At 37.3% G+C, this 27,296-nt stretch overlaps 1 protein-coding gene across 4 annotated transcripts in view; it reads left to right on the top strand.

The window, feature by feature from the left end:
* The window catches only part of LOC150109696 (choline/ethanolamine transporter flvcr2a-like), a 167,682-nt gene that overhangs the window by 62,322 nt on the left and 78,064 nt on the right, over positions 1-27,296 (top strand). For all 4 annotated transcript variants that reach the window (XM_090414050.1, XM_090414068.1, XM_090414058.1 and 1 more), the window contains exon 2: positions 8,280-8,677. In XM_090414050.1, coding sequence (XP_090270176.1) covers positions 8,317-8,677 — 361 coding nt within the window. In that variant the 5' untranslated portion in view covers positions 8,280-8,316. The remainder of the gene's footprint in view (positions 1-8,279; positions 8,678-27,296) is intronic.

The raw sequence follows: 27,296 nt of genomic DNA, 5'->3' as shown, positions 1-27,296 counted from the left end.
TCGATTGCTTGCAAGTTCATTCTGATTCACTGAACTATTCATCACTTTTCGGTGGTCTGATTCTGTTGTCATGGTGTATGTACGCGCGCGCAGTACTGGATGATGAAATGCTTCAGAGGATTGACCGATAGAAGAATCTTCTGACATTAAATAGCTATATTAAAGAAGTGAGTAATATTTTATTGATTTTATACTACCTTAACGTTCTTCATCTTCCATGAAATTCTTGTATAAAATCAGTATTTAGCTTTTGTAAATGGTGAAAAGTAACTGTGGAACATTAGTTAAATCCGTTATACTTTTCTAAACAGTGAAGTTTACTTGGATATTATTTTTTCCCCCCTCTCCTAAGAGCGCTCAGTGGATTCATTTGAAGCCTAAATATATGTATATATTCTCCTCTCTCTCTCTCTCTCTCTCTCTCTCGCACCTTTATTTGGGGAATAAACTTCGACGTTCCTTAAAGCTAGTTTAATTTATCCGGCGAAATTACATTACCCGTCACTCGATAGTAATCCCGCTTCCTCGATCTTCCTAGGCTAGCTGAATTTAATCTATTTTTAATGCTATTGATGGCGGTGTTTTTAATTTATGATAACCGGAAATTAGGCACATCAAAGCGTAAACCTTACAACTCTTTCGTTAATATGAAAATATTTGTGCAACATTATTTCAGAAGCGGTCGATTTTTGTGCTACAGTAGGAAAAAGCCGCTGACCTTTTCTTCGTCGTCTTACGTAATGGTTGCTTAGCAACCTACAACGGCATCCAGCGTGCCTGCTCTTGACACATTGGTTGCAGTTTGAATTGGCTTACCGTGAGAAACGTCATAAGTGACGTTGGCGGATGATTGACCTTGGTGACTTCCTTTTGATGAGCGTGCCGAGATGAGCACGAAAGCTAACGATAAAGCGTATAACACTTCCTCATTTTCGGTTGTAATTTTTTATAACCGTGAATTGAAGCCCAAGACCGCGAGTAAATACATTTTAAATTTAAATGAGATCAAGTGATTTACACATTGAAATGTTGAATCATACTCTAAAGCTCAATTTATGGAAAATAATTTAGTTCAACGAGCAGAAAAATGCAGTGCTATTAAGCGAAAATTACCGATGCTCACCGTTTAGATTTAATGCAGTGATTCAGAATGCAGTTAAAGTCTCCGTTATGTGGCGCGTGTATATATTCAACAATATGCAAAATTTTAGTTTTTTTTTTCTCTATAACCCCAGAATCAATCGATGGATTTCGAAGTTTCTTTAAATGAAGTTTGGAAGCGAACTTGGAATTTCTCGCACCGTTTTAGCTCGCTATGTCCGTCCGTATTAAACAATCTGAGAAAATTCTTCTTCCTAACATGGAATTTAGGCCAAGTGGCCTGTTCCATGCCATCTTTCTTGGTTTTCCGATTATTCTTTTTCCACTTATTTTGTATCTGTATAATATTTTTGGTAGTCTGCTGTTGTCCATTCGATTTAAATGTTCTAGCCATTTTTGTTTATACTGTCTTATGTAGTAATTAATTGGTTTTGTTTTCAGGGATTGTAAGATTTCTTCATTTGTTTTGTGGTCCCACTTGGTATATCCAGCTGTTTTTCTGAGAAACTTCATTTCTGCTGTTTGAATTCGTTTGTTATCTTTCCTTTTTATGGTTCATATTTCGCTTCCGTATAGTACAGTTGGTTTTGACAAGACATTGAGTCTGATTCTATGCGATTTTGTACCGGGATGACATTAATATATTTATTATGCCAAAGTTTGAAATTTTAGTTTGTCTTTTTCTTCTTCGTATGATAAATCGCATCCCAAGTATTTACTTGTTCTAATATTTTATTACTTATCACTACTTTTCTTCTTATTGGGTTTTCTCCTTTGAATGCCATTATTTTGTTTTTTTCTTTAGATATTGTCATATTATATTGTTTTGAGATATCCTTTAATGATTCTAATGATCTTTGTAAATCATCTTGTGATGTAGCTAATACTATTTGATCATCTGAAAATAGTGTATCTTCATTTGCGGGGTCATTTGTATACCAAATGGGGCTATACTGTTTCCAGATTGTTATAATTTTATTTATATACCAAGGGCTCATCCCTGACGCCTACGCCCCCCCCCCCCCCATGTTCCGGACTGGTAGGCCGGTTCTCCTTGAATTCCGATGACTCGAATTTTGAAGACTCGACACTCGGGGTAGCCCCCAAGTTTCAAAACGTTTCAAATAACTTGACAAAAACGTTACAGCCTACATCCGTTTCAAGCCGACGTCACATCCGTTGCAAATTTCAGCTTATTTTATAGTATTGAGTAAATATATATTTCTTGAATGGATTGTAAAAGTTGGTTTAAAAATGTTTAAATCGGTTAATATTTTAAATAATTTTTGTCTACTAATTTTGTTAAAGGCTTTTTCATAATCAATAAAGGCCACGTGTGTTTCTTTTTGAAATTCTCTCCTCTTTTCTATTAAAAATTGGATCTATGCAGGATCGGCCTTTTCGGAAACCATTTTTGTTCTTCTAGTAGTTGTCCTCTACAATGCTGCTTAGTTTCTCTTTTAACATTTCTGAGAAAATTAATGAAATATTTGACTTAAAGGAAACAGTTTTTGTTAAAATAACACCATGACTACTACTTTATATGAAGGCCAAAATACGTTTATCAATTGAAACAGTGACTTTGTCAGTGACGAACATTGTAGTTACCTTCCGTGCCGATTTTAATTATTCTCTGGAGAAATTTTTTTAAAGTCATTAAGTAGTTGTTTTACAATGCAAACGCTCCTGTTTTTAATATTATATGCACATTTTCCAGCATTTTGTAAATTCGATTGACTTATGATGCTATAGTCTCCCGCTTTGGTGCAGCTTATATTTGTTTATAATTTCTTGAAGTCGAGAAATCAACCCATGAATAGTCTTCGAGATTACTGTTTGATGTGACAAAGAGTTTTTGTTATTCCGTATTCGGCACTAATTTTCTAACTAGTTAATCTTCCTCCTGAATTACAGCAGGTAAATTAGGCATTTTATATCGGTTAATAGCAATATTCGTATAATCCTTTTTTTAAAAAGGAGACGGTGCTCAAAACATATCTGGAAAGATAATAAACGGGATCTACAATGAATGGAAGTATATTATTTGATATATAGGATGAAAACAATAAAATAAAAGCCCTTGGAATATTTTAGTAGTAAAAGAGAGAACGGCGAAGAAAAAGTCGTGAATCATAATACATCGCACTTTCATGAAAGTCCTTCGCTAGTGACGATGCCCTTTGGTAGGAAAGACCTCGGAATTCAGTCTATGACGCGATGGGTTTTTCAACTGCAAGCGAGTTAGCTGGTCTCATAGAGAGGTGAAGGGCTGTCCACGTAACTCCCATAAAGCAACTAAAACAAGACAACACTCAGCTTTAGTTGCTTTGGCAGTAATATTAAAATAGCAGCCCTCATGGATTACCGGAGGTGGCTACGAATGTATGGTTTATACTATTGTGCATTCTCCAGTCGACTTCCTTATTCTGTGAGAGGGGAAAGTTCTGTTACCTTCGTGTGAGATTGACTAACGTTTTTGTTTTTAAAGTCCCTATAAAGATTACTTTTGTCATGACTGGAATCGAAACAAAAAAAAACAAAGCATTCCCAACTGAAGAATTAGGACATGGACTGTAAGCTATAAGAGAGACTGTACACCTGACACGTAGAAAAGTGCTTTATCTTAAAGTATTTTCATCTTTGCAGAATCGCTTTATCAGGCTTCCATAGGTGGATATAAGATCCTCCATCGATAGTACTGACGATTCCATGTGGTTTCAAAAAAATGAGGTGATTTAATAGTTTGGCTTTTTTACATTTAAGCAATTCAAAACGGCGTACCTTTCTTTTGGTTTCCCCATGGATTCTATTCATGTTAAAAACGTTTAATTTTCTTGACCAAAAAGCTCTGGAAAGACTTTTATTGAGAATTGCTTAAATGTAAAAAAGCCAAACTATTAAATCCTCACTTTTTTGAAAAGATGTAGAGATAACAAGATTATTCCAAAGTTTCTCTTTTTAAAAGAACAATTCCATTCAAGACGAGCGAGACTCAATGTGGTGTTACTGATTAATACCACTGAAGTCTTTTAATAGTCGTCGAGATATCCATATAACTCGTTATTTCCCACACATTCCAGATTAGGAACATGGAATTACAAAACTTGTTTGTCATACTTTTGTCACCTATCACCTAAGCTTACCAATCGTCGATAGAAATGAATGAAAGCTATCAATGCGGGTTGGGAAGGCTGCCTTTCCCAATAGGACTAGTATGACTGCTTACTCCCTTTGGTGTCTCAGTCGTCAATGATGGTGTTCTTGAGCTGGAAAGACCAGATTTGGTTTTTGAATTATGGACGAAGCAACTAAGACTGAGGCTGGTTTTTTTTGTTCTGTAGGACGAATAAAAGTTTCTAGGAAGGGAAACCCTACCACATCGGTATGAAGTCGGTGAACTCGCCTTCAGTTGAAAAGCTTAAAGGTTTCCTCTTGTGACGGATGGGATTCGAATCCGGTCTTTCCTACTAAAGGGAATCATAGGGACCGACTGAGCTATAGTCTTTTGGAAACATCTGGGGTACGATGCAAAGAACTTTTCTCAGGCCTTTTCAATGTTAGTGGACGGATCCACATGAGACACTCCCTATTAAAATAGTTTTCTTCTAGCAGCAGCAACGGGGGGGAGTGAGGTGTAATCGTTTGTTTCTCACTTACATAATGCTACTAAAATCTAATTGCTTGCTACTGATTCATACCTTTTTTTTGTACCAGTGTATCTCAATTCTGTCTTAACGATATGTTCTTGTTGTTAGTAGATTGCATCACTTTACAGTTATAACAGTATACATAGTTCAGCACGGAAACAAGTTGTATTTTCAGACGGCAACTGGAAATCACCTGATTACTGCTCCTGAAGTGAAAACAGAACACAAGGTCGAAGGAGAGGAAAAAAAAGGTTCGTAATATAGTGTGAAACGCTCACTAGACGTATCCAAAATTTCAGGTTCAAGGTTGTTGAAATGTTGCCAATGTTTTTTTTTACTCTTTTGAGAACTTAGTCACAGTGTATGGTATGTCTAGCAGACTTTTTAATGCTGGAAGATTTTTTAAGCTACATGGTAATTAACATTAAAGTAACATTGCAAGTTCAGCCGGCTGTATTTAAGAAACCATTCGGCGCAGGAACTTGAATTTGCAGGGATTCGGCCCTGGGGATTCCTCAACCTAACGTTGAGGAACCACAACGGCAGAATGCTTTGGTTGCTACTTGTGTTCTCATAGGTATCAGCACCGAGATTACTGGTGATAATTCGCACGCAGTTCTAGCAATGAAATAGATTATGTACAAAGCGATGAATTGTTTTATTTTGGAGGACGCTGCATCACTAAGGGGTAATAATACATCTATACTAATAGAATTGTAAGAAATGCATTCTTTGTGACATGATACCAATTAAGGTTCCTTTTTTTTTTTCTCTCTCTCAGAGTATTATTTCTCCATACACCTCACTTTAATTAGGCCCGGGGGTGGCTAGAGACAAGCGTATCGCAGCTACGTTCAGAGCTTGGGAGATTATCAAGTGTTGGAGGGGGGGGGGGAGAAGCTATTAACAGATATTGATGTAGTCAAACATGCTTTAGGGGAGCCGGGGACTCTTCCGCATTGTTTGAAGCCCTTAAATTTGCCCCGATTTTTCGGGGTTCCTGTTGGTATAAATGAAGTCTTTCTGTTGGAAAGACCTGAGTTCGAATCCCGTTCAATACGCGGAGGATCTTTATCAGCGCTTTTGACTCACAGAGAATCAGCTTACCTCATACGAGGGTTTTCGTCCCGCAAACTGGACCAGTGAACACGTATTTAGACGAAATACTTACTTTAGAGGGATACAGCAAAGGAATGGCAAGCCGGCTGTCATTCTTCTGCTAAAACTCCTAATTAGAAGACGTGGACGAGAAAAATGGACAATTGTGTTGGATTATTAAAATATCTGGTACGTCTTGCAGAGGTATAGACCGGTAAATGACAAGACAATAACTATATTTATTTAAATGATATGGAGGTATTCTATATCTACCAATAGGCTAGCCTATTTTTTAATTTTAATAATTAAATTTCTAATGAAAATTCAACTGCTGAATATAAGTTTAGTTTTCTGAGCCATGTCTCAGAAAACGCAGTAACATATGTGTTTGCGAAGACCGATTAAAGATTTAATTGGGTGGTCCAAAAATCCATAGATGTGATGGAGAACAAGTGTTAGAGAAAAAGGTAATGCTTTTTGAAGACGTTGAACGATTTTAGGGCGTCTCGAGACATTTTAGAGTCGGGTTAACATATTTCTAATTTTTCAGCTTCAACTGCTTAATTCCACTGGACAGCTCTAAAATGATCAATGGAGAAACCAGAATCAGTAAGAATTTCTTTTCGCAATCCTTGGTAGCAGAAGATAAAATATTTAAAATAATCTTGGCAGATCTTTTTCTTTAGCTTGGGTTCATTCAAGTTGAACATTAAATTATTCATCGTGATATCATCTGTGAGCTTTTTGGGTAATGTCTTTCACTTTGTCATGTTGGAACATGACAAAGTGAAAGGTGGCCCATCCAGGATTCGTTTTTCTTTGTAGACACTAATGGGAGAGCTTAAGAAAGAATTTAAATCTCATACGTTAGATGGGCAGGTTAATGGTTTGATAATCCTGAACCCCTATTCTAAAGACCAGTTACGATATTTTTCAAGCCCCTGCTTGCCTCCTGAAAGGGGTGACAGTCATCTCACATTGAGGGAATGAAATTCAAGTACAACATAAACACGATCGCCACGTTTTCTCTTGTCATTAGATTCAATGTGCTTTTATATCGTGCGATTTTATTTTTCGTACAGATAAGTTCTTTTTTTTCTATACAGCACAAGTGGGTTGAATGTAAGCATCCCAGCTGGAAAATCTACAACATATGATAGGAATAGTATAAGGATAAGAATGTATCATACTTACTGTCAGTACCGTCGACAGGGTGTAGCATAGTCAGCCTGCCTCACTGCGTGGCTTAATAAGGACGCTCGTTCAGCCATATTGCTCTTTCCGCACTTGCTACGTAGCAAGTGCTGAAGGAAGTTTTTCCAAGCTTTAAACTGATTAAAAATAATTTGTGAAGAACAGAAATGACCCAAGAAAGATTGGTTGGTCTAGCAACTATATTGATAGAGGCGGACATAGCTTATAATTTTATTATTATTATTACGGGGAACTCAAAGGAGTCCTTAGACTCATCGAGGGAGGCCCTAAACATCATGTCAAGAACAACTATTCATCATCCACACAGTATCTATCATACTTTGCCTTGAACTTGTTCCCACTCATGGCACCCACAACAGACTCTGGCAGCTTATTCCACTCAATCACCAGTCTCCAAGTAAAAAATCTAGTTCTAACAACCTTGCTAACCACACTCTTGCCCAGTTTCCATGGATGACCCCTAGTCCTCCCATCACCAGTCCTATTCTGAAAAATATCCTCAGAATTAATCTTATAGAAACCCCTTCAGTAATTAGTTTCTGAAACATTGTTTTCACAGCTGCAGATTCAGAGATTGAAACACTTATGCCACCCAGCACTTCCCACTGCCTATGTTTGATGCACACATACATTTCATGTTCCTCACCTGTCACATTTTTAACCAATGGGATGAATACATGCCATATGTGTAGCATGTTACAAATAATGTATATTTAAATAATGGCAGGCTGGTTGTGTGCTTGCTTTGTACTGAAAACCACACCAGTCATACAAAAACGAATACTTGATGGTTATACATCATTTCTAGGCAATGCAATGCTTCATAGTTCTGTGGAATAGAATTGCATCTCTTTCAGTATACATCATATTTGAAGGTGCTATTGCAATAACCAGCTGGAGGAAAATGATCTGGAAAATCTTCACTGGCTTGCACATGGACTGGTGTGTTGTGTCCAAGTCAGACATTAACATGAAATCGTACATGGACTGGCGGCTGTGTTGAAGAATGATCCGAAATACCTAAATCATTACTCCAAAGCTGGTGGAGTATACCTTTTTTAGGTAAGTATAATCAAAACTAAAGGACAAAATGATTAAAATAAAATAATTTATATAAATTTTGAATTTTCTTAATATAGTAAGGTTATAAGTATAGTTTAGCATTTAAATGTGTACTGAAATTGTTTTTTTATGCATTTTTAATGTTTTCTTTTGCAGATTTTACTCTATTGGAAAACTCATCTTAATAAACAAAATGGCAAAAAATGGAGGCTCATCTAATGCACTGCTGAGCAGTGGAGTTAATGCAGTTATTGTGAATTCAAACAGAGTTGGTGCTGAGGAACAGAATGGAGAAACAAAACTCTATGCCTCTAGATTTCTTGTGCTATTTTTGTTTTGTTTGTATTCCATGTCCAATGCTTTCCAGTGGATTGAATATTCTATTATCACTAATGTTATTACATTTTATTATGATGTTGGAGAGATTGCTGTTAATTGGACATCAGTTATTTACATGGTCACTTATATACCTCTTATATTTCCTGCTTCATGGCTGTTAGACAAGAAGGGTCTTCGCTTTGTAGTAATTCTTGGTTCCTTTGGTACATGTTTAGGTAAGCCTTGCTTAAGTGTTTGTTAATAGTAACTTTCTATTTCAGTAAAGTTAAGTTTGTTTAATTATAAAAGCTTAATATCCCAATGTTTTTAAGGATGAGAAATATTTTTATTACTATTATACAGATTCCTTCAGGGAATCAAGGGACTCAAATCATGCTTCCCAAATTGCACAACGCTTATCATACCTCTCCTTGAATATGTTCAACGAAGAAACTTGCTGATAATTTATTACACTTGCTTGTCACATGCCATGAGAAAACCTAGTCTGAGAAACATGACTTTATTCTATCAGCTGAGTAATCGCTGGAAGCCAATTAACGGTGTATCCTTATTCATCTTCAGGGATGATCCATTGTTCTATCCACCTGCTATGAATTAAAAAAAATCTTTGTTATATCTATACTATAAAATCTCTGTATTGGCTTGTTTCTCAGTTATCTTCTTTTTTGTTTATCAAATTTTGAAGTTTGTGTTTTTCCATCAGTAATCTACTGATACATGCATCATTTCATATACCAGATATTCATCTTGGTTATTTGCATCTACCTTCTATGCTATCTTAATTACTTGAACAGCCCATAACTGAAGGGACATGTGGTGTGAGAGTGTTGGATCTGGTCATTGGTTCAGAGGATATATGTATAAGTAAGGTGTCCTATAATAAATTTAGTTTAATCCTTTATCCAACTCCACCTTTGCTCAGAGTTGCCTGGTGTTGCACTACCTTACATCAGTCCTGAAGATATTTTCAGGCGCAAACTTTGTTTGCTTACACTTGGATAAAGGATTAAACTAAATTTATTATTGTAAGCAAACAGTTTGCACCTGGAGTATCTCCCATAATGCAAAGCACATCTCCTTGTGGACATGTATAATGCTATGCATTAAGGGAAGGGCCACTACCCAAACCGTTTTCTACCTTTATTGAGGTGTCGTTAGTGGGAGCCAGACTCAGAGGTGGCGATACTGAGGTGAGAGTAATGAAGAAGTCATATTTACCTATACGAGTTGCCAAAAGGTATCTCACCTTATTATTAAATTACTCTATTTCCAACAATACTTTGTTTTCAAAAATGGCTGAAAATATTATAAAATAACTTTGAGGTATATACTTCCAACATCTTTTCCTAAATTCAGAGTAATCTAATGATAAGGTGAGACAACTTTTGGCAACTCTTATAGGTAAATATGACTTCTCCATTACCTTCCACCTTAGTATCACCACCTCTCGGTCTGGCTCCCACTGACGACACCTCAATAAAGGTTGAAACCGGTCTGGGTAGTGGCTCTTCCCTTAGTTGCATAGCATCATATATGTTCATAAGGACATGTGCTTTGCATTATGAGAGATACTAAGACAAGTGATGAGAGCTTAGTCCTCCTTTACCACGAGTTGCTTCAGTCCTGAAGATACTTCAGGTGCAAACTTTGTTTGCTTACACTTGGATAAAGGATTAAACTAAATTTATTATGGTCTAACCAAGCGTTTTAAACAAAAAAAAAACTTCCAATAAGGTATCCTAGCTACCTCGAATTGGTGAGAGCGATCATGTAGTATTGACTTGGGAGGTTGCAAAATTTGTGGATTTCTCTCTTAAGAAGGGGTATATACAGAACTAAAGGTTAGTTAATTATAACAAGCTTCAGAGTAAGCTTACAGCCATCCCATGGCAGAACATACTGCATGGGATAAAATCAGCAGGTATCTGAGGAAGGCAATATCAGAATGTATTCCTATGGTCAGGAAGACAAACAAGGTAGGCATTAGATGGATGAGTAGTAGTATCAAGCTTGATTTGCAAAAAAAAAGAATGGTATGGAGAAGTTATAAGGAGAAAGGCAATCGGTATCCCCATGAGCAGTACAAGGCTCAAGCTAGGAAGGTTACCAGGCATAGTAAGAAAAGCTAAATCAGATTATGAGAAGACCTTAGCCAAGGAGATCAAGGGTAATCCCAAAGAGTTCTTCCACGATGTGGCAAGTAAAAGGAAGAATGACTTCGGAAGGATAACTTTAGTGGGTGCTGATGGTATTGAGGTGACCGATTCAGATGTAATAGTAGAGTTACTGAGTGATCACTTTCCAAAAGTCTGTCACCCAAATGAAGATATCTCTGTACCTGTAGCAATAACTAATGTGAGAATTGAAGTTAATAAATCAAAGGTACTTAGTATATTGCAAACACTGCTCAAGGTTTAGATGGAATATCAGCTCGGGTGTTGCATGAATGTAAAAAGGAATTGTCAGCGCTTCTTACTTGGTTATTTAACTTGAGTATGAACTCTGGTATGGTCACTAGGGAGTGGAAGGAAGGCAAAGTCATTCCTTTGCATAAAGGTGGCTCTAAAACTGCAGTGGTTAATTATAGACCAATCACCATCTCGGGAGTGGTGGTAAAAGTATTGGAAAAGCTGGTTAAAGACAGAATTCAAGAATAGGTGGATCAGAATATGATGCTCTCTAGGGGCCAACATGGTTTTGTTAAAGGCCGATCCTGCCTTAGGAATTTATCAACTTTTCATAATAGAATGACATTTGAGTTGGACAAAGGAAATAACTACATAGTGATACTTCTGGATTTTGCTTTTTGACAGGATACCCCATGGAATACTGTTGTACAAATTCGAGCAGTGGGCATGGATACTAAACTGGTGATATGGATAAGAGAATGGCTCAGGGAGAGATACCAGAAAGTGGTGTATGGAGGAGCAGAGTCCAGGGTGAGGCAGGTGTGCCTCAGGGCTCTGTGCTTGGACCATTATTGTTTAATGTGTATATAAATTTTATAGGCAATGGTTCAAAGGAGATATTCAGTTGTTTGCTGATGATGCAAAGTTGCCAGCACAATAAAAAATCGAGCTAATGTTGAGAGTTTGCAGGATGATTTAAATAAGCTGACAAAATGGGCAAAAGGTAATGGATGTCAGTTCAATGTGGAAAAGTGTAAAGTTGTGCATTTTGGGATTAAAAGATTACCAGCTGTGTACTACATTCTTGGAATGGTACTCCAAGAGATTGATGAGGCTAGGGACTTGAGTGTTGGTGCATTGGGAGATGAAGTTCAGAGGACACATTGCTAAAGGTGTCCAAGATTGCTCATAGGATTACTTGGTTATTGAAGAACACACTGACATCCAGAGATAAAGAGGGTATTATTCCCCTTTATAAGGCACTGATACTTCCACATCTGGATTACTGTGCTCAAGTCTAGTCACCTGGATCCCTTAGAGATGAGGAGGTTGTGGAGAGAGTTCAGAGGAGAGTGACTAATTTGGTGAGTGATGTTAAAAATGCTCCCTACATTGATAGATTGAGAGTTTGTGGATTGCAGAGGTTGGTTGCTAGGCAGAGAAGAGGGGGATATGATAGAAACATTTAAATTACTAAAAGATTTCTGTAATAAGATTGCAGGGGAAATCTTTTAGCTGTGTTGATAGTAATGGAAGAACAAGGTCATCCCTGGAAATTAAGGAAAACTGTGGTTCACAAAGGTGTGAGAATGGGGGTTTTTTGCCTGGAGGGTGGTGAATGAGTGGAATTCATAATTGCCTGACTCAATTGCAAGTTCTCCGTCTGTAAATGAATTCAAGAAGAGATATGATAGATGTTGTTTTGATAGTTTGGGTATCCTGCAATGAGTCTTCTGACTCCATGGAGATACCTGCAATAATAATAATAATCTTCTCATCTCATGTAACCCAGTTATGATGGGAAACATATCTGTTCCCTATCATATAAATGTAGCTTATCAAAGCACTTATGCGATTTTAGCAATTAATTTTAACACCAAACCTCCATGGAGATCAAAAGACTAATTGCAGAAGGCAAACACTGTTATACACAAAGTTCATCAAACCATGCATTCACCACGATGTCAGACAAAGCATTGCACTGCACTGACCAACCACTGTATAGTACATCTGCAAAGAATCTATTCCTTATGCCCCTGCTTATACCCTCCTTATATAACCTCCAGGTATGTCCTCTTGTTCTAGCACCTTTCCCCATTCTACAAAAAAAATTTTCTGCATTAACCACCTGTAACAACCCTTTACCAACTTAAATATCTCAATCATATCTCTCTCTCTTTTTCACAAAGCTTTGCAAACTGTGTTCTCTCAATCTGTCCTCATATCCCAAAGATCAGTTACAACCTTAGTCTTCTCTGGACCCTTTCCAATATATCATCACTGTGAAAACCAGACGGACCAAATTAGTACACAATAATCCATGCGAGGTCTAATCAAGGCCTTTATATAATGGAACAGCAACCTCTATTTCTACAAGTTAGGGTCTCCTACATCATTGCCATAATCTGATGTGAAGTGTTCACAATTTGTGCAGTGTGACCTCTGAACTTTAGATTCCTGTCCACCACCACTCCAAGGTGTCTTATCTCCTCAACTTCCTCCAAAATTTCAAGTGCTTAGCATACATTGCCTACCAAATTTCAGATCCTTACACTGCAACACTGAATTAACAGTTCCATACTGTTGCCCACTCATGCAATCTATTGAAGTCCTCCTATAAGGCCACATCTGCTTGATTCTTCATCACTCTCCCCATTTTTGCAGCATCTGCAAACAGTTATATATCACCATTTACAGAACTTGCTGATAGCTATTCACTTTACTAGTCTATCATCCAGTCCCATCTGCTTCAGTTTAGTGACTAACTTGTGATATAGCAATCTATTGAAAGCCTTTGCAAAATCTAAGATACCATTGTATATGCATCTACCTTGTCCAATACTTTGGTAATTTGTCACATTATTATAGTATGCAAGCAAATTTGTAAAACATGACTTCCCTTTAACAAAAGCACAAAGAATATGACTGTTATCAACCCACTTTTTTATCCTATATCTCACCAACCTCTCCAATATCTTAACTACAACTCCAGATATACAGATCGGCCTATAATTTGTTGTCCTAGACCTATCACCAACTTTGTGAAGTGGAAATATTTTGCCTTCCTTCTATTCCTTTGGGACTTGTGCTGTTTCAAGACTTGTTAAACAGGTAGGCCAAGGCTGATTACTAACTCCTTGGAATGTTCCCTTAAGATGCAATGTGGCTACTAAATTAAAACCTTCTCCACTGTCACTTCTAGATCTATAGTCTCATAAATTTTTGCAGTGAATTTCCACCAGTGTAATATTTTCTTCAACCACTTCATAGAACCAATGAACATAAACATCGTTTTCTTATGTGTTCTACCATTCTATCCAAATTTAAATACTGCATGAATTTTATATCAGAAATATTGCTCATCCTTCTGATATTGGTAAGATAAAGGAATAGAGGATAATAACTACATCATATCCTGATAACATGATCCTTGGTGATTTAAATAAAAAATATATGCCACAGTAAAAATTAATATTTTTTAATTGCAAATTTCATTTTATATATTGCAAAACATTAGCATTTGAAGAACAATAATAGAAACTTTACATACATACATTGTAACAGAATCCTAGATATGGTCATCACACAGCTAGGATAACATCCTATTGTGTGTGTATATTTAATACTGTTAAGAACAACAATTTTCCCAAATTTCTGAAAAAGAAAGGCAGTCATGATTTAAGTCGGGATAATGAAGTAAGTTTCAGCACTCTTTTAAGAAACATTCAAATTTAAAAGTGCAATTAAGTACTATGCCAAAGTTTGGTGTTATTTTATTGGCTAGTGATCTCAAGTAGTAGTAATTTTATTATTACAGTAACCTCCATGGAATCAGTAGACTCATCCTGGGAAGCCCTCTCAACAAACATGTCTATCACGTTAAACCTTGAAATCATTTGTACTCCTTGCATTCAGTGTACTCTGCAATCTGGCAATGCATTCCACTCAAATATTACATTTCCATCAACTCCATGTAAAAAATAAAAATCTACTCCTCACATCTTTATAAAACTTCCTAGACCTCTCAATCTTCCCATCTTACTGTCCACTTTTTTTTTATAATTCTTTCTGTATTAATCTGGTAAAATCTCTTAACCAACATGAAGGTCTCTATTATATCTCCTCTTTTCTTCCTATCTTCCAAACTCTGTAATCTACATTCCCTTAGCCTCCCTGCATAACCAACATTTCAGAGTTCTGATATCACTTTGGTTATTTGTCTTTGGATTCTCTCTATTGCTTCCACATCACAATGAAAACTAGGGGACCCAATTTGCACATAATAGTCACTATGTGCTCTGACTAGTGCCTAATACAGAGACACTACTTCATTATCCCTTCATATCAGTGTATTTATTATAGCATCTATGGAACTCTAGTCTGTCTATAACCCCAAAATCCTGAATCTCATCCATTTCCTGAAGAACAGCTCCACCAATACAGTATGTAGCCTTGTTTTTGTACCCCAAAATGTAGCACCTTGCATTTGATAATATTAAAGTACTCCACTCATCTGTCCAATCTGAAAGTCTCTTCAAATCTTATTGCAGAGATTAAACATCAGCAATATTCCTAATAATTCTACCTAAGTTTGCTTCATCATAAAATCATTCCACATGAAATATCATTAACAAATAAGTTAAAGAGAAGGAGCCCAAAAACAGAATCCTGAGCCATGCCAGTGGTCACCTTCCTTCTCTGAGATACTGATCTATCATACACAACTAGCTAATATCTTTCAGTCCAAGAATATCACCATATGAATCTTCAACACATTTGTTGCCTTATCAGAAAATGCAAATAGATTGCTAAAACCAGACTTGCCCTTCATAAACCCATGCTGAACATCATAGAGAATCTTATGTCCATCAACCAAATCCTGTATTTTATCCTAACCAGTTTCTTCAATACTTTGACCATCACAACTGTAGATATATAGACTGGTCCATAATTGGAACTTTTGTTCTTTCCAATTCTTAGGAACCTTCCCCACTCCAAGACTTTCATTAAATAACCAGGACAAGGACATAGCTTACTATTTTGCACATTCCTTAAATATAAGTGGTGATATGTCATCTAGTGCCTCCGTAGCACAATTGGAAGAACGATGATGGTACATTGTGTCCTTCGATTGGAAAAGGCCTAAGTTTGATTCTTGTCATGATGAGAAGAATCTTTGTTTTGTTTTTTTTTTTTTCAATTGAAGGAGAGTTAGGTGATCTCATATGGATGTAGCAGGTTTTTTGTATCCCACATACAGACAAATAGATCATGAGAACACAAGCGATTTACAGATAAAAATACTAGTGGTGTTAGGCAGTAGGATAGCATTGGTATAGGTGATGATGGTAGTAGCGGTTTGCTATTGTTGATGAATTACGTGGTGGAGATGGAGAGTTGTAGGTTTCCTCTCTCAGTGAATATTTGGACTCCTTGGAGATGTCGCATAATAATTCCTACAGCCTTATTAACATGTAAGCCAAGTAACACTTGATATAGATCTAATTCTTTCACCTTTAATTCTCCTAATACTTGCCTTCCCTTCTACATGTTGCACAGAATCATTTACACCAGTGTGATGTACACTGAAGTGTTCATTAAATATTCCACTATATCATTTGAGTGGTCATTCTGCTACCATAACTGTTCACAGTATCCACCTACCACTCTTGCTTACCACATTCTTCTTCTTAACCTTCATGAACCTTAAGGTTCTTAGCTGCAAGCACAATAGTTCTCCATTTTTTTATTTTTTTTTTCTATCCTTAGCCAACTCCTTCCAGTTTCGCAGGTTCAGCTCTTTCATGTCCATTTCAATGTTATTCATCCATCTTCTGCGGGATCTTCTTCTAGGACGTCTTCCATTTCGGTGATGTAAAAAGATTCTCCACACTAGCCTGTTATCCTCCATTCTTTCTAGGTGTCCTAACCATCTAATGCAATTAGCTCTGATTTTGATTATTATTAGTGGCTTCTTCTAAAGTTCATAGAGTTCTTTATTTGTTCACCTTCTCCATTCATTTGTCACAGGATCTTTAATCGGACCAAATGTTTTTCTTAAGATTTTGTTTTCGAAGCATTCCATGTCTCTCTGCACCATATAATACAACTAGTCTAATTAGAATTCTGTAAATATTTATTTTAGATTCATGACAGATTTCTAGATGAGAGGAAGTGCTAAGGTGAAAAATGATTTATTACCTGCTTGGATTCTCATATTTCTTTATTTTTGTTTGGATCTTATTATCTTTAGTTATTATGGAGCCTAGATATTTAAATTGTAACGAGTTCTTCAATATCATGTCAGCAAACTGAATAGTTGATGGTTTATTGAGATCATTATCTCTACTTCTAAATATTCTGTTTTATTTTGGTTAATATTAAGACCTAATTTTTCAGAAGAGGTTTATAAAAGTTTCAGTTATATCATCTGCACTTTCTCCTATGATATCAATATCATCTGTCACATAGCAGAAAAATTCTCTTGGATTATCTTTTGACCTTACTGGCCAACATTCTCTCATATTCTATTTTTTTTTTAACCATGCTTGTCATCCTTCTAACCTGTAGTTTATATTCCTATGCATCTGTTCACTACAAACTGTCTTGTACCCCCTCCATCACTTCTTTTCCCTGTACTAATTTGCTTGAGTTCACTGTTCATATGTCTCACTCTGTTTATTTGCTTAACTCTTGATATGCAGTTATCATTGCATGTGCTAGATACTAGCTTATTTTCCATGCATTGTTTTCTGCATAGCTCAGCAACCCAATGTATTGATGCTAGTTTGACTATGGAGCTTCTCATAATTATCTTTCTTATAGTTCCACATATATACCTTCTTGACAACCTTTTCCTGTTTGACTACTTTCCAAACCAGTACCTCATGATCACTGTCATTAACAGATGGTAGTGTTGATACAACATTCACAACTACATCCTTTGAGGATATCACCTCAACACCCAAAAACCTCATGTTGCTTCTATCATGTGCTGTTTAAGATATCCCATAGAAACTCAACAAGGTCACTCACCTTGTTACCATACACTTCTTCCAGTCCACATTCCTATAATTAAAATCTCACATTAGGATTGCCTTCTGTTTACTTGCCCAATTAATTTGTCTCAATGTTTCACAATCAGTGCTCTCTGTATTCCCTGGCCTATAACATCCTATTATACTACGCACCAAATAGCTTCAAAATATTCACATATACTAATATTTAGGAAGGATAGGATGATAAAGAGAGGAGAAGGGATTGCAGTTAATGAGAGGAATTGTTCCTTAAGAGCAATCCCCTCTTCTCTCCATCTTCCTATTTTTTCAGAAAATTCTATATATACTATTTCTAGTCCCAATAGTCCTTGGGCAACCAAATTTCTTTTACACTAATTATCTATGTAACATTGATCAAGTCACTATGCTCAAACTCATCTCTTGTATTTCTGATACTCCTTATATTAATGAACAAACATAATTCCCCACTCTGAGGCCATCCCACTGATGCAATCACTCTGTGCTCTTCTATAGTACACCGCTCTTCAATCTGACCAGCACTATTTCCCTGATCCTGACTCTGATTTTCATTCATATCCTTATCATCCTCACCTTCTGCACTACGTCATTCAGTCCCTGCCATAATACTTCCTTTCCTTTGTATCCATTTTCATCCTGTCCTTCCACAATCTGCTTCTCAACTTCTCTTTGGTCCTTAGCCATGCTAATTTCATATGGACCTTATGTACACTTAGCAAACAATTCACTCCAAGTATCCAACACCATACCCATTCAAATGCAATCCATCAGCTTTAAACCATTTGAACTTTCCTTCAAATTCACTTCATACATTAACAAATTGAGCATCCTTTGCCTGAAAACAATTCGGTCATCTTGCTATTCAGTATCATTTACCTCCACAGTTTACTATTTTCATATCTGGGCAACAGACTAACCACTTTTCCAATCGCACTATTCATTCAACCTTCAGATCCTGTCTTTGTCTCGCTTCCCAAGTCATTTATACTCACCACCCCTACCACTAATTCTGATGCCCATTCCTTTCTCCTTCCATGCAAAGCATCAGATATTTGTTTCAATAATATACCACCTGGAAAACATCTTATGTACCTTACTATTTACCAATTCAATGATTGAATCTCCATATAAAGCCACCCTGTCATCCTTGGATACTTGCTTCCTGCTATTAACTGTCTTCTCATTGTCATCAATCATCTTTAGATGTTCAGTTTCTTTTTCCATACTCTTAATATGGAAGAAGAAAAGCTTGTCTAAGCTCTTGCACTTCTTTTACTATCATCACCAGCACTTCCATTTTTTGATTACTTCTGGTGACACTATTCTCATTTTTTGAAAATATATTTTTTCCAAATTGTTTTTCAAAACTTTTAATTCTACATATTTGCTGCTTCTTGATGTTTTCCCCTCAGATACTTTTACATATATACATAACACAGCGTAAAATAATGTTGCATAATATACAAATAATGGCAGTATGAAAAAGGTAACGAAAGATCCACGAGCAGTGTTGTATGACAATTTGATTATTAGAGATCTAATAAATGAGAAGGTGCACAAGGTTTGTTTTCCTAGTGGTAAAATGAAGAGCGTGATTGAGGCATTAGATATGAGGAGTAAGTGAGCAAAGGAGTTGGTATGGTAATAGGGATAAATGACTTGAATGGGAACAAAGAGAATGTAAGATTCGATATCAGGAGGTTGTTGAGATTATAAAAGATAATAGTGTGAATAGGAAAGGTAGTCAGTATGTTGCCCAGGTAAGACTGGAGATGAGGCAGAGAGCAAGAATTATGAATGGCAAGTTAGCAGAAATGTGTGAAGAGAAAGGAGTGCAATTTGTTAATATGTGGAATGAGTTTGAGGGAACTATTAAATTGTATAGTTGTGATGAACTGCATTTGAATGGTTTTCATGTGAATCATTTGGAGAGACTGCAGGAAGGGAGAGTAGTAAGTACAGAGAATGGCTCTGAGTAAGTATGAAGCAACATGCAAAAAACACGAGAGTAAGGAAGGAGAGACTGAAGTGGTGCTTATGAATGAAGAAGTGGGTATCACGAGTGTAGAGAATGAGAGAACAAGTATGCAAGACAAGCAGGGAAATGGGAAGACTCGCAGTGGACAGAGAAATACAGCTTTAGAAAGGTTGTGCTACAAAAGGATGTGAATGCATGTGTAGACAAAAAGGGAAGATGATGACCTGGAATATAGGGAAAACAGTTAGATTTGTAGATATGTGAAGAGCCAAAGGCTTCAATTCGGCGACATATAACTTTTTTAAGTTAAGGGATATTACATCCCATATAGTTTCTTAGCCGAATATAGTAGAAACTATATATAAAGTTCGGCGATTCCAAGCGTAAGCAAATACCTGGATACTGCAGCACTGATCCCAAAGGGTAGTGCAAGCTGGGGCAACTCGTGGTAGAAGTGGAGCAAGCTCCGATCACTATTCTTGATATTTGCCCATAATGTGAACTTAGCTCCTAGGAACTGTATTTTTGTTCACATTATGAGAGAAGGTCACTACCCAGACCGGTTTCGACCTTTATTGAGGTCTCATCAGTGAGTAGCCAGACCTAGTTAATATCAAGTTTGTAGCGAACAGAACTTGTACCCCTTCTACGAGTATTGCCGTGAGGTGCTCTAATAAATTATTAGATATGTGAAGAGCCAAAGGCTTCAATTCGGCGACATATAACTTGTTTAAGTTAAGGGATATTACATCCCATATAGTTTCTTAGCCGAATAAGAAACTATATGGGATGTAAGATTTGATTAGATTTGATTTGATTTGATGGGAGTTAGATTTGATTAAAGTTCTGGGATGAAAAAGGAGAAAAAGAAATGGCTCAAGGAGAAAGTATGGAGAAGTCGCATCTAATGTGGTATCGGTGAAACTTGTTATAGATCCAAGAATAGCTGTTATGCTTGTATACGCATGCAAGGTATACAAGCATAGAGGTATAGGAAACAAGGGAAATGAAATGACTGCATTAATTGAGTTTGTTTACCCCAAAATTGTTTGAATATCATGAGATATGATAACTTCCTGACAGGTATGATGTATTTTGTTAAGATAAAAAGAGTAAAAAGGAAAGTGGAGTGCTACTGGTGATAGAAAAAGCGTTCATACAAGGTAGCAAGGGGAATATGCAAAGGGAAAAGAGTGGTAGTGTTTTGAGACAGTATGGTATGAAATAGAGATGAATACAATGAAATAATTTGTTGGATGTTACAATGGAACTGGTAATGTAGAGGATAGCGACTAGAATATGTATAAATTAGCTAGCAAATGGGAAAATGGTGATAATTATGGGTGAATTTAATTATGACTATAGATTTGGATGACAAGATGATAGCAACTGGAAGTAAAGAAATGAGTTCTTTGATGGGGCAACTACATCAAGCAGTATGTAAGAGTGAGCACATGAGAATTAAAGGCCTTGGATTTGATCATCTCATCAGAGGATGTTGTTATTATTATTATTACAGGCAACTCCAGGGAGTCCTTAGACTCATCGAGGGAGGCCCCAAATCATGTTCATCACAACTATTCGACATTCATACAGTATCTATCATAAGATGATAGCAACTGGAAGTAAAGAAATGAGTTCTTTGATGGGGCAACTACATCAAGCCGTATGTAAGAGTGAGCACATGAGGATTAAGGGCCTTGGATTTGATCATCTCAGAGGATGTTGTTGTTATTATTATTATTACAGGCAACTCCAGGGAGTTCTTAGACTCATTGAGGGAGGCCCCAAATCATGTTCATCACAACTATTCGACATTCATACAGTATCTATCATACCTCGCCTTAAACTCATTCACTGTCACAGCATTGACTAGAGACTCTGGCAGCCCATTCCACTCATTCACCACTCTAAAAGTAAAGAACCCAGCTCTAACACCCTTACTAACTGCACTTTTGCCCAGTTTCCATGGATGTCCCCTAGTCCTCACACAACCAGCCCCGTTCTCAAAAATATCTTCTGAATTAATTTTATAGAAACCTTTCAGTAATTTGAATGTCTCAATCATATCTCCTCTCCTCTGCCTTTCAACAATTTTTGCAACCCACAAATCCTCAACCTGGTCTCATAAGGTTCATTCCACAGACCTGCTATCATCTTGGTCACTCGCCTCTGGATCCTCTTAACCTCCTCCCCATCAAGAAGAAACCTACATGACCAAATCTGGGCACAGTAGTTGAGATGGGGTCTTATCAAGAACAATAACCTGCTTATCAAGTAGGTTATTGTTCCTCGATACAGAGGAACAATAACCTGCTTGTCTCTGCATTCTTCAGCAACCAAGTGATTTGATGAGCTGATTTAGCCACTTTTGCAATGTGCCCCTAAACTTCAACTCCTTATCCACCAATGTAGTAAACTGCTGCTAATCTTTTCACCCCAAAATGTAAAACCTTACATTTTGCCACATTAAATTGACATCCATTCTCCTTAGCCCAGACCTCCAATCTATCCAAATAATCCTGCAAAACTTTGACATCATCTGCATTCACTATTCCCTACTGAACTTTGCATCATCTGCAAACAAATGAACTGTTCCTCTCAGATCCTTTCCTATATCATTAACGAACAAATTAAACAGCAGTGGTCCAAGAACAGATCCTTGTGGCACACCACTAGTCACAGGCCGTCTTGTGGACTCTACTCCTGAATAAACCACTCTCTGATATCTCTCCATCAACCACTCTCCTATCCATCTCACCAACCCTATATCCATCCCCATATGCTGCAATTTACTGATTAGAATTCCATGTGGTATCCTGTCAAAGGCCTTAGAAAGGTCGAGTAGAATCACTGTAAACCCATTACCCTTATCCAGTTCAGCCGTCACTGTGTTATAAAACGTGAGCAAGTTGCTGAGGCATGACCTACCATTCACAAAGCTATGCTGTCCCCGATACAGTATCCCATTTTCATCTATCCAATCTTGTATTTTCCTCTTGACTATTTTCTCCAAAACCTTGATAACGATTCCTGTTATGCTGATTGGCCGGTAATTTTCAACAGAAGCCTTGGAACCACCTTTCTGTAGCGGAACTATTTTCCTCTCTTTCCACCCCCATGGGACTGACCCAGACCCGAGGCTCAAATTAAACAAAATGGTCAAGGGCACTGACAATTCTTTAGCCGCTTCACGTACGACACGAGCTGGTATACCATCCAATCCCACAGATGTACTGACATTGAGGTTCTGTAATAGACTATTTACCTCTACTTCATTCATCACAATTCCAGTATAAGCTGTTGGTTCTTCCATTCCTGCAATGTCACCGCCTGGATGATATACTCTTGCAAAGTGCTCACTCAATAATTCCACTATATCGACTGATTTGGTTACCTCCCTACTCTCAGCATTTTTTAAAATCATTCTGCCAAGAACATTTTTCCTTTTACTTGCAACATATTGAAAAAACTGTTTGGGATTCTCTTTAGCCTGCATGGCCAATTTTCTTTCGTAATCCACTTTTCTTACCATCCTGGCCTGAACTTTATACTGTTCTTGCACCTGCTGGTCATATTTCTCCTTAAATTCCCTCCACAATTGTTTCTTTTTTTTGCAGCTCAAGCTTAATAGTGTTATTCATCCATTTAACCCCTAGTTGATTTATTATTTGGACTTTTGGTATACAGTCAACCATTGCCTCCTGCAAACACTTCTTAACCACCTCCCATGCACTAGCAACTTCTAGCCCTTGCAGTTTTACATGCCATGTCCCTGAGCCAAGCACACTCCTAAGCTTGTCATACCAGCCCGGTAATTCCACATGTACCCTATCTTAATTGTAAATTCCACACCTTTAGCCACCTCCCAAGTCATGACCTTATGATCACTCCCACCAATTGGTGGCAACATGGTCATGTTCGTTACAGCCACATTCTCAGATGCAATTACTAGGTCAAGCACTCTCTGTCCCCTAGTATTTTCCACTACATGCTGTCGCAGATAGTTGTCCCTTAATAACTGCATAAAATCCAATTCCTTCCTCCCATGTGCCCTCTCCTCTTTTCAGCCAATGTTACCATAATTGAAATCATCCATAATAATTACCCTCCTTCCACTCATTTCTTCTATTTGCCTATGCATACTATCCCCACCATCTATTCCATCACCTGGTCTATAGCAGCACCCAATTGTATATTTTGTTCTGCTAGACTCTATCTCACACCAAATAGCCTCAAATGTGCTCTTTTCTCTATCCTGCAGTTCAACTTCTATACTCCTTGGCTGCAACTCATTAGCTATCATGAATAACACTCCTCCACCTTTTTATTCTCCCTGTCACTCCTGAACACGCTATACCTGTCGCATTCAATCCCACTAACTTTATCATCTTCTGTCAGCCATATTTCACTAATACCAACAAGCTGCGGCCTGGAATGCCAACCAAGGCCAAAAACTCTTCTTTCTTGTTCCCAATTCTCCTGGGATTAGTGTACATGAATTGCAGAAGCCCATTAGTCCCATCCCTACTTTGATGCCTTATACTAACTATCCCATTCTGATCTGTTGTCCTTCGTACTCGCTTGGGCATATCATACTCATTCATACACTCAACTGCCTCCCTAAAGTCTGCATATCTACTCCTCCCCATCAATAAATCTAGTTTCCCTGAGTCTGTACATCCACTTCATTCATCAACACTTTTTCAAGCCTCTATACACCAAATCCATTCAAATGTAACCCATCCATCTTATATAAATCCTTTTGCCCATCAAACTCACTCCACACATCCACAAATTCCACACCACTCTCCATGCATAACCCACGCATAAAGTCATTGGCCATTATGGCCCTCCTTCTAAACACTTCACTGTCATACTGTGGAAAAATACTCGCCATCCTAACTCTCTCACTCTTTTCTTTTGCTACCTCAAGTAATTCCCTCGCATCCTCTATCATTTCCATTTTTTGTCTTCTTTCAAATCATTTGTTCCTGCAACGATTATCATCTCTTTTGCCCTCTGTTTTTGCACTCGAATAGATTCGCTGACGTCCTTTATGTTCGCACCCGGCTGGTACGATTTCATCAAACTCTCAACTATCACACCTCTTAATAGCAAATCTCCATACAGCACTCGCTCCTTCATTTTATTTACATTTACAAACATTCTATTATTTTTCGTAACAGACTTTCGTCGTTTATTAGTCGGTATGTTCAACACCCATTTTTCCATTCGCTCCAGTTGCCGCTTTGCTCTGTGTATCGCTCCGCTCAACCATGCGATTTCACTACTTGCATCTATCTCACCATTTTCATTATCAATTAAATCATCCATTCGTTCTGTATTTCTACCTTCATTTACACTTTCAATGACACTCTCACACCTATCTGGTACTACCTCACAATTTCTTATCACATCGCTAATTTCTACATTCTGACTATCTTTAATGATGTCACTCTCACCACCCGAAACACGCTTGAGATCCTCATTCTCCTTACACTTTCTGCACATATTAACTCCACTATCACCATCTAACCAGACTCCCACCGCTCTTCGCAAAGCATGCATCTCACAGACAGCACATTGCATAAACTCTTTTATATCAAAACTCTTAAACAAACATGGCGACCTGGCCGCCATTTTATTTTATCGGTGCCATATATATGCTATCTTATCTTAAAAATAATGATTAAAATAACACAGAAAATGCACAAAAATTGCACAGACACACACCAAGAAACAAAAAGTAAACAATACTTCGTAAAATTCTAGTAAAATTGCCAATGATAACATAAAATACTACTAATCTTTTCAGGAGCTCTCGACAAGCTGACAATCATATCAGTGTGACACCTGATATGATCACCTTATTATAATTGAAGTTTCAAATCTTCCTCCAGTTGGAAGTGACCATGAAGTGATAGCATAGGTGGTTGCCAACCATGTGAGGACTTCATAAGGAAAGGGCATATGTGGAACTGCAAGACTGGTGATTATGAGAAGCTCGGGAGACAGATTGCAGCTGCAGCATAAAATGAGGAGTTGGGTGGAAAGGAGATCAATGTGGCTTGGGAGATATTCAAGAACTATCTGGTAGAAGCAATGTCTAAATGTATTCCAAAGGTCAGAAGGTTAAATAAGGTAGATGTGAAATGGATGAGGAGATTAAGTATGCAGTACAGAGAAAAAAAGCATTAGAGGCAACATGAGAGAAGTGGTAATAATCAATTCCATGAGGAATACAAAGAACAGGCAAGGAGGGTGACTTGGTTTGATTCTATTTGAAAATATAAAAATGATTATGGTAGGATGGCATTGATTGGAGAAAATGGTATAAGGACAATTGCTGTGGAGGATATAGTTGAGATATTTAATGAGCAGTTCATAAAGGTCTTTCATCCTTGTGAATGTTATATCATGGAGAGTTTGAGAGCACTGGATGATGAGGAGAGTGGCTGTGAGTGAGTAAGAGGTATATATTGGGGAATTAAGTAAACTTGATATTATTACAATACGGTGACAGCAGCATTGGACACGGGAGATGGATACACAGTAGTAGCCTTAGACTTTGCAAAGGCTTTTGATAGATTACTACATGATAAGTTGATAGTCAAACTAGAGCAGATGGGGTTGGATATTAAACTAGTATGTTGGATTGGAAATTGACTATCTTCAATCAGCAAGCTGTGTATGGGAGAGTAGTATCCTGTAAGAGGGGGATAAGAAAAAAGCCCTACAGAGTTCTTTGATATGTAGCCAACAGAAAATGATTATGGAAGGATGACATTGACTGGAGAAAATGGTAACAGGATAACACGACAGAGGTTATAGTAGAGTTATTAAATGAGCAGTTCATGAAAATGTTTAATCCTTGTGAATGTGACATGCAGAGGTTGAGAGTAGTGAAAGGGGAAAGACATTGAATGAGTGAACAGAAGGTGTATGGGGATTGAGTAAACTTGATGTTAATAAGGCTATGGGAATTGATATCGCAACATTTTTTGAGGGCATATGCGTCATAATGTCAACTCCCTCAACATTTTTTGAGGGAGTTGACATTAGTCTTGACCCATTTGTTTAATGAGTTTTACATTGGGTCAAGTTCCAAAGGAGTAAAAGGAAAGCAAGATTGTACTGCTTCATAAGAGAGGTAGTATTCTCTTTGATGGACAGTACAGATTTGCTGAAAGTCGTGTTTTAGTAATATGCTAACATTACAATAAGGTGACAGATGCATTGGACAAGGCTTGGAGATTGCAATATCAAATGCATTTTGTAAATTCCAAATATACAGTAGTAGTATACTTTTAATTTATAAAGGCATTTGATATTGCCACATAAGTTGATAGTTAATCTAGAATGGATGGTTTGATATTAATTAGTGCATTGGATTGGATTATGATGAGTGTGTGAGCAAGGGAGTAAGAAGCATGTTCTTGAGTGGAATGTTGCCTGAGTGAAATGAATGTTGGTTACATTGAATGAGATTAAAGCATGACATTGTGTACCTCCTGCAGTGTGACTTCATGGAGGTCTGATGTTAATTTTATTTACATTTGGCACTGTCTTCTATTCAAATCAATAGCTGATTATCTATCAATTTGTCTTGATTTTAATAACAGCAAGCAGTATTATTTACCTAGCTTAGAAATATGTTGAAAATATTTTAGATATCTTGACTTTATCT

The sequence above is a fragment of the Typopeltis vanoorti genome, chromosome 2 (genome assembly GCF_054136105.1).
Source record: "Typopeltis vanoorti isolate ZY-2024b chromosome 2, IOZ_Tvanoo_1.0, whole genome shotgun sequence".
Taxonomy (NCBI): domain Eukaryota; kingdom Metazoa; phylum Arthropoda; class Arachnida; order Uropygi; family Thelyphonidae; genus Typopeltis; species Typopeltis vanoorti.
The sequence above is the reverse complement of the archived record's forward strand: the minus strand, read 5'-3'. Positions and strand labels throughout refer to the sequence as shown.